This window comes from Austrofundulus limnaeus, unplaced genomic scaffold, assembly GCF_001266775.1.
Source record: "Austrofundulus limnaeus strain Quisiro unplaced genomic scaffold, Austrofundulus_limnaeus-1.0 Scaffold173, whole genome shotgun sequence".
Classification (NCBI taxonomy): Eukaryota; Metazoa; Chordata; class Actinopteri; order Cyprinodontiformes; family Rivulidae; genus Austrofundulus; species Austrofundulus limnaeus.
The window spans coordinates 256,633-264,030 of NW_013952575.1; the positions used below are offsets into that span (position 1 = coordinate 256,633).

A 7,398-nucleotide genomic window follows, 5' to 3' on the forward strand; every position below is an offset into this window, starting at 1 on the left:
GAACCAAAATGGTTCAAATTTTCCACAAAGTTAAAAGAAAACATTTTTTAACAAAAAAATAAAATAAAATGAAAAATGTTTGCACTGAAAAAGGGATGACCACCAAAATGTTTTTAACAACTGTAAGGCAGCAACAGGAAACTGAGGCTAAGTACAACCCAGAAGGGGATGTAAAGCCCCAGGGAAGAAAGTCTGCAGGTTTAAAAAACTGCGTTTATATATTTTTGTGCGACTGTGTGAGGATCATTTTTCAAACCTTCAAATGGGTCCCATTGTCATTAAATTTCCAGCTGAAGTAGAGGTTTTGAATGCCAATACAAGAGGAGTAAGTGCAGGGCAGCAAAACCGTGGAGCCATTCATTGCTTCAATCGAAGAAACCTTACCCGTTGAAACCTCTAGTCCATCTACACTCCATACACCTGAAAATTGAAGAGAAAAAAAGTGCAAAGTTTAAAAACATGATGTGTGTTAATTGTGTTTTTGATTAAAAAATGCAATGAAAATGTTACTAAAAACACAAAAAAATGACATTTGCATTATCAAACCAACATACTCAGTAAGTGGCTGAGAGAGAAGGTGTCAGCATTATTTACTCAGACTGAGAACTCAGTCTAAACAAATCAGATATTTTTTACAGCTCACTGTCTAGAATAACCCTATTTGTTCCACATTGAATTACATTCACGTTAATGGAAGATGGGGAAGATGGCGGAAAGTCCTGGAGCTTTTTCAGAAAAACAGAGGCACCAGGAAAGGAGAGTTTAACTTTATTAAAGTGGATAACTTCTCAATAATGTCCTTTAATGATTTTTATTGCCGTTCAAATGAGCCTCTACGTCCCAAACAAGTCGATAAATGGATTCATCGAAATTTTGCAGCAGTAAGGTGCGATGTCGTCTACTGTAGGAAAAATAAAGCTACATTGACTTCTCTGGCCAGAGCCTCCACCAAAGTCTTGCAGCAGTGAGAATAAGCAGCTGTCATTTGAGAAGTGTTCATTTTCAAGATGTGGTTAGTAAGCGCCCAGGGAAACATCCTCTGATGGATGGATGTGTAGATGTTCACTCTGATGGGAGTAAGACCAGTAAGGAGATGCAAAGCCATCTTGAGACCCCATGTTTTTATACAATGGCATTTAATGTTTGCCTCTCTGCACCATACTTCATTTTTTTTCAACTTTGACCCATTGGTCCAATTAGAGACACTACTAGCACCATGTAGTGGTCACAATACACTTTGTCCAGTGAAAAAGAGATGGCAGGAATCCTAGTAAAACGTTTATACAGCAGATCTCATCAGAAAAAATGAGCAAAGTAAAAATCCAAATCATGTTGCACGTTTGAAACAGTAGTCTATTTAAGCACATGCATATTTAGTTTCATAAGGCATACAAATGTGACTGTTTTGCAATTGTTGCAAAATACAACGTTTGTATAGATGAAGGCCTCATTTGAGGACAGTGGGACTATAATTTTGTTACTGATGGTACCATGTGGTTGGACAAATCTGGTACTATTTTGAACAGTTTACAAGCATAATGATTATTGTAATCTGTACATTTGTTAAATCAGTTAACTATACCTAGAAAAATGGTACCCTGGAAAAGCTATCATGAAGTTTCTCAAGTGGCTCAGGTACTCCCCAACAAACATGACATTTTCAGACCCTGTATCCGCATATGAGGACATTGGTTTTAATTTTGCAAAACTAAATAAACAAACAAACAAACAAACAAACAAACAAATAAATAAATAAATAAATAAATAAATAAATAAATAAATAATCCCATGCATCTTGGAGGAAGAGAATGCACATCAAACAAAAACTTGGGTCTCAGGGGGGGATGAACAACATTGAAATGTTGCAAAAATCCAAAAGTTCTTGTGATTTTCTACTGTCACGACTGTCTCTGTTCACATTGCTGTGGACACTGTTTTATGGTAGGACTCTGACCTYGGATCTGGTTTCCACCAGAGCCCACATGGGATGTGATAGGATTGAGATGTGTTCTAACCTCAGTGGTAGCATGTGAGAAATGTAAGGCTTCTATTCTATCAAAAAAGTAAAAAATGTTTTACTGCAAAATATTAGTTACTAATGTTACTAATCTCTTTCATTTACTAAATAAATAAATAAATAAACTGCTTGTTAGTTTTTATAATTTTCTTTTTTGGCATTTGGATTTTGCTAGCTATGTAATGTTGGTTTTGCAACAACAGCTGGTGTAATTCTTAGATTGTTTCTCTGATGTCTCTCCCACACTCTGGGACTATTTATAAATGCATAAATGCTCTCGTCGACACCAGCCTCCTCAGGATCACATTGCACTTGGACATGGTTAGAGTACATGTTGTTGTCTGTGTGTCTGTGAAAACTTTATATCAACTTGTATATAAGAAATGATAACAAAGGACACTGTTTTTTTATTAACTTTACTTTTTTATTATTGAATAAAATCAGTATTTACTATTCGATGTTGGCATTAAAATCTCTTCTTTAACAAGTAATTAAAAAACTACAAGAAATGTATGATAATGCTCATGCAATGCACCTCCATCCTACACCTGATACCAATCTTCAATGTAAAAAGTAAACTAAAGCCAAATGAGTAACATGATTATGGTATTTCAGTCATTTTTGTATATACTACAGAGTATGAACAAGCATGTCAGTCATTGTTTATTTGCCAATGTATTTTTTTTTCATCATCCCACTTGCACAATCAAGTTACTGTTGGCCTCTGTGATACTAATTTTACAGTGAGGTCAGTTTTTCTGTATTGACCATTTATCTATACCGTAAAACAACCTTATATTGATATATACTGTATATATTAAAGTTTGGACTCCAGAGGAGAGAATTGCTTTTTTAAATACTAATACAAATCTAAAATCCCTAAGCAAATGTTAAAAATAAAAATAAAATAAAATAAAAACTTTTTTTAAAATATAGTACTTCAGTAGACGTCACACTCACACATGTATTAGTATCACATTAGCTTCTATTTAAAAGTTGTATTATTGATGCATATTGTCTCTTTTTTATGGTTCTTCTTGAAGGCCAGTCAAAAATGACAGCACAAAATGTCATATATGATATGTTGAAACCAAAATCTGTTGGTGCAGTGCTGGCATAAAAATATGCTAAGTAAATATGAGTTTGGGAGCACAGAGGATCAGTGATTAGAGATTTTTATCTCACATTAAGAAGGTCGCATGTTCAGCTCCCTGCATGGGGTCATTCTGTCTCGAGTTTGCATGTTATCCCTCTGCACACGTCGGTTTTCTCTGGATATTCAGTTGTCCTCCCACAGACCAAAAAACATGCATGTTAGGTTAATCGGTTGCTCTAAAAGTGCCCCTAGTTGTGAGTGAGAGGGTGAATGTCGTTTGTCTCATTTGTCTTTATGTGGCCCTGTGATCAGCTTGCAACCTGCACAGGGTATACCCCACCTTTCTCACAATGACTGCTACAAATAGGTACCAGCTCCCCTGTGACTTGGAAAGAAAATGTGGGTAAAGAAAATGGATGGATGAATGGGTGTAGGAATTTTGTATGTGCACAATACTTGTGAACCGTTTTTGAAATCTGCATGGTCTGTAAAACAAATATGGTGTAATGAAACTGTAGAAGAACACTGGTGAAATCTCTCTCTGAAATGCCTGACTCTGTACATCCTCATCATTAAGTGGAAGCTTGATTGTTTACATATCTAGGAAGTGTCCACTCAAAAACCTAGAAATAGATTTGATACCTTCATGCTATAAATCCTTTCACTTTTCTCTTCATGCTCCTGTACTCATCTGCACTCTTGTTTTTGCAGCATTTTTCCACGTTTAGAGTCACATACTAGTGCTTCATAGAGGTCTTTACATTTGTGTAAGTGTATGTATCTGTGCAGGGAACACTGATATTCACACTTGTGGATGTGCGTACATGAGTAATAGGGCGGGATGTGATATTTTTAGCCCCACTATCAAGTATCTCCTTGTCCCAGTTTGGAAACATCAATATCTGAATCACTGGTGGTAGGAAAGCAACTGAAAGTGTGTGTGCCCTTGAATGATTGTCAAGGTGATCTCTTTTTAATTTTTTATTTATTTATTTATTTTTAACTAGGCCAGATACTGAAGGGTCAATGTATTTCAGAGTGGACACATAAAGAACCGAGAGGACACTGTTACCCATATGAGGAAAAAAAAGAGAGCGATGGGACAGGTGTACACAGGAGGTGTGGGGATACAGAAATGAAACAAATGAAGAAACATCTAATGGAAGAGTTGTAATGTTTAAAGTCATTGAAGGGGTAACTGAATAAAAAAAGGTACGGTTCATAAATGAGTGGCAGCAGTGCAAAGCACTGTGTCATCAGCAGCCACATAACTCAGTGAGTGGAGCTGTTGATGTTGGAAAACGTATGTTCTTATTCACACCTCAGCTCAACACACTGAATGAGGGTAAAGTGATAGCTACACAAAAAGCTAACAACATTTAGAAAATGTATCACGTTTACATGTAGAATACTGAAGGATTATTGCTAACTGCTTTAACAAAACTCAACCAGCTTTCTCTTCTTTGTCATTTCTTATTGTACCGGTACTTTTGGCTGTATGCTGTTTTTTTTTTTTTTTTTCAGATGTGCTGTAAAATTTGGAGTAAAATGTTTGTCAGACTGATGTTTGAGAGCAAATAAAACTGAAAGTTGCRCTTGCATTTTGTTTGAAATCTTTTTGACTAATTAACTTACTGTTTCCTGAAATGTTTTCAGCAAAACTCCTTTGTAAACTTAAAGTGTTATTTTGTTGAGTTTAGACAATATAAATCTCTATACTTTTACATTTTAAATGATTTATTTATTGTGAGGTAAACTAAGTGGTTTGTCTTAGAATAAAAAACCCTCAAAATGTCATCACTTGTAAGATTAATTTATTTATTTATTTACATTACAGGACTAAAAAGTCTGGCACATTAAAACATTAAAAAAAAAGAAAAATGGAACAAGGTGTAATGGAGACATCATTAGTATTGGTGAGTGGGGGAGGGATAAAAAAATAAATTAAAAACTATATGAGCAAGGATCATGTGGACTCATTGTGCTCCCTAAAAATAAATAATAGGGTTTATTCAAACACCCCTCAGATGTAGAACACCAGGTCTGAAACACTGTTCTAAACTTCTCAGAATCCATTAAGGGTTCCCCACGTATTATATTTATTTAACTGCTCAGAGTTTTGCAGTGACCTAAATAGTGCAACGATGTCTCTAATTCAATGCCACAGGCCTCACACAGACCATTATCGTGGAGTCTTATCACCATTTTGTGGAGGTTAATGTAGACATCATGGTGACACCTCAGCAAAGAATGCAAATACTTTTTAAGTTTATTCATTACTTTTAAAAATCAACATAAATTCAATGTACAAAAAGAATACAAATCACAAATGAAATTAAATGAAAGGTAGCATAAGAAGAAAAAATCTTATTATATTTGTCATTTTTTCTATGTTTGCATATCTGATGTATTTGAGTCACTCATATACAGGAATTTACAAGAAGTAATGGAATTGAAATAAAAATAAATAAAATAAAGACCACACACACACACACACACACAGGAAGTTCTCATCAGAACAAATGCTTAACATTCTCAGCTTTAGGAGGAAATATGAGTATTTAGTTGGAAAACTGACCATATGCATGTTCACAGAACTCATATTGTGGTTATTTTGTTCAATAATCAACAAAAAGTGCTTAAAATGTGGCCTATTTACCCTTATTAGAACTGTATCACAGAGTTTAGAACAGGTTACGTATACCAATAAAACAGAATTTACATATTGAATTTACATATTCTATTCTATTCTAGTTGTAAAAATATACATACTGACTGCTGATATGGCCATGTTTCTGCAATGACAATACATTCAAACAGCTGAACAATTCTATTGTTTTACATTATCATGGAGCAATTTGATTGTGTTTAGTTTAACAAACATATGTGAATAAAAAGTGAGGGAGAGTACTACCCCTAAATATTTTAAATGTGCATTTGTGGAAGTTCAGATCAGTGGAAAAAGGATGGACTGCCCTGGAATGAGGAGCTACCTTATATAGATGAATTTAAGGATCTCAATGTTTTGTTCACAAGTAAGAAAAGAAAGGGGCACAAAATCAACAGAAGACAGGTGCAGATTCTGCAGTATTACAAACTGTACCAGTCCTTGTGRCAAAACTCTCTGTTTACTGGTCTACCTACGTTCTCATGGCTTATTTTCTTTGCTACGCTTATTAATGGTCAGAGACTATATGTGGTGACTGAAAGAACMAGATTGCAGATACAGGTGGTTAAAATGAGTTTTCTCTGCAAGTTAGAGGGGCTCTCCCTTCAAGATAAGGTTAAAAGATACTTGGAGTAGAGTCACTTCTACTGCCCATTGAGAAGAGCCAGTTGAGGAGGTTCCAGTATTTAGTAATATTGCACCCTGGACACCTCATATGTACTAGGCATGTCCAACTGAGAGGGGACCCACAAGAAAGACCCATRAGATGCTGTAGAGATGTATCTTGGCTGGCTTGGGAACACCYTGGAATCTTCYTGAAAGAACTAGGAGAGGTGTCTGTGTAACAAGATGTCTGGGCCTCCATGCTTAAGCTTCTGCCATCACAATCTGGCTCCAGAACAAGCAGCAGATAATGGACAGATGAATGGATGGATAAATGGAAGTCAGACTTGTATTTAGCATTATCTATTATACTGGGCTTATTGAATTAGTTCTCACTTTTGCTTTGTTCACTTGGCAGGGGTCGTTTTCCATCAAAAATAAGAATTGCTTGTAAGTGTCAAGATTTGTTGTAAAACTGCTGGCTTGTTTTAATGAACTGATCTGACCTGATCTCTATAATTCCAGGTCTTTAATGAAGGCTAGAATCATTTTGGCTGATCCTAGCCTTCTTTTGTGGGCTGAGTTTTCACTTTTACCTTGGGTATATACAGAATGCCATATTGTAAGATAAACAGACTGAAAAAATCTTTTATACCAGCTGCTATCAGCCTGATCAATTCCAGGTTTAAATCATAATGATTAACATGGAATTCTTTTATTTATTTATTTTTTATGTATATTGTTTTTTTTCCACTGCTGTCTGCACAACAAATTGTCTCCTGGGGATTATAAAGTTTTATTTGAACTGACAGCTAATATAAACACTTTAAACAACAGGTCACCTCGTTGACTGACCTGCAATGGCATCACCTTCTTGTTTTTCTTGTTCTTTTTTTCACTTTCTTTTTGTTCTCTTCTTTATCGTTGACTTCTTCAAATTCATAATTCTTAACTTAATTTTAAAAGATGTGTCAACAGCATCTCAATATATTGCATTTTTTGTGATCTATAGTA

At 35.2% G+C, this 7,398-nt stretch overlaps 1 protein-coding gene across 1 annotated transcript in view; it reads right to left on the bottom strand.

The window, feature by feature from the left end:
• The window catches only part of LOC106523995 (sodium channel subunit beta-4), a 13,745-nt gene that overhangs the window by 4,493 nt on the left and 1,854 nt on the right, over positions 1-7,398 (bottom strand). The window contains exon 2 of the mRNA XM_014017611.1: positions 257-420. Coding sequence (XP_013873065.1) covers positions 257-420 — 164 coding nt within the window. The remainder of the gene's footprint in view (positions 1-256; positions 421-7,398) is intronic.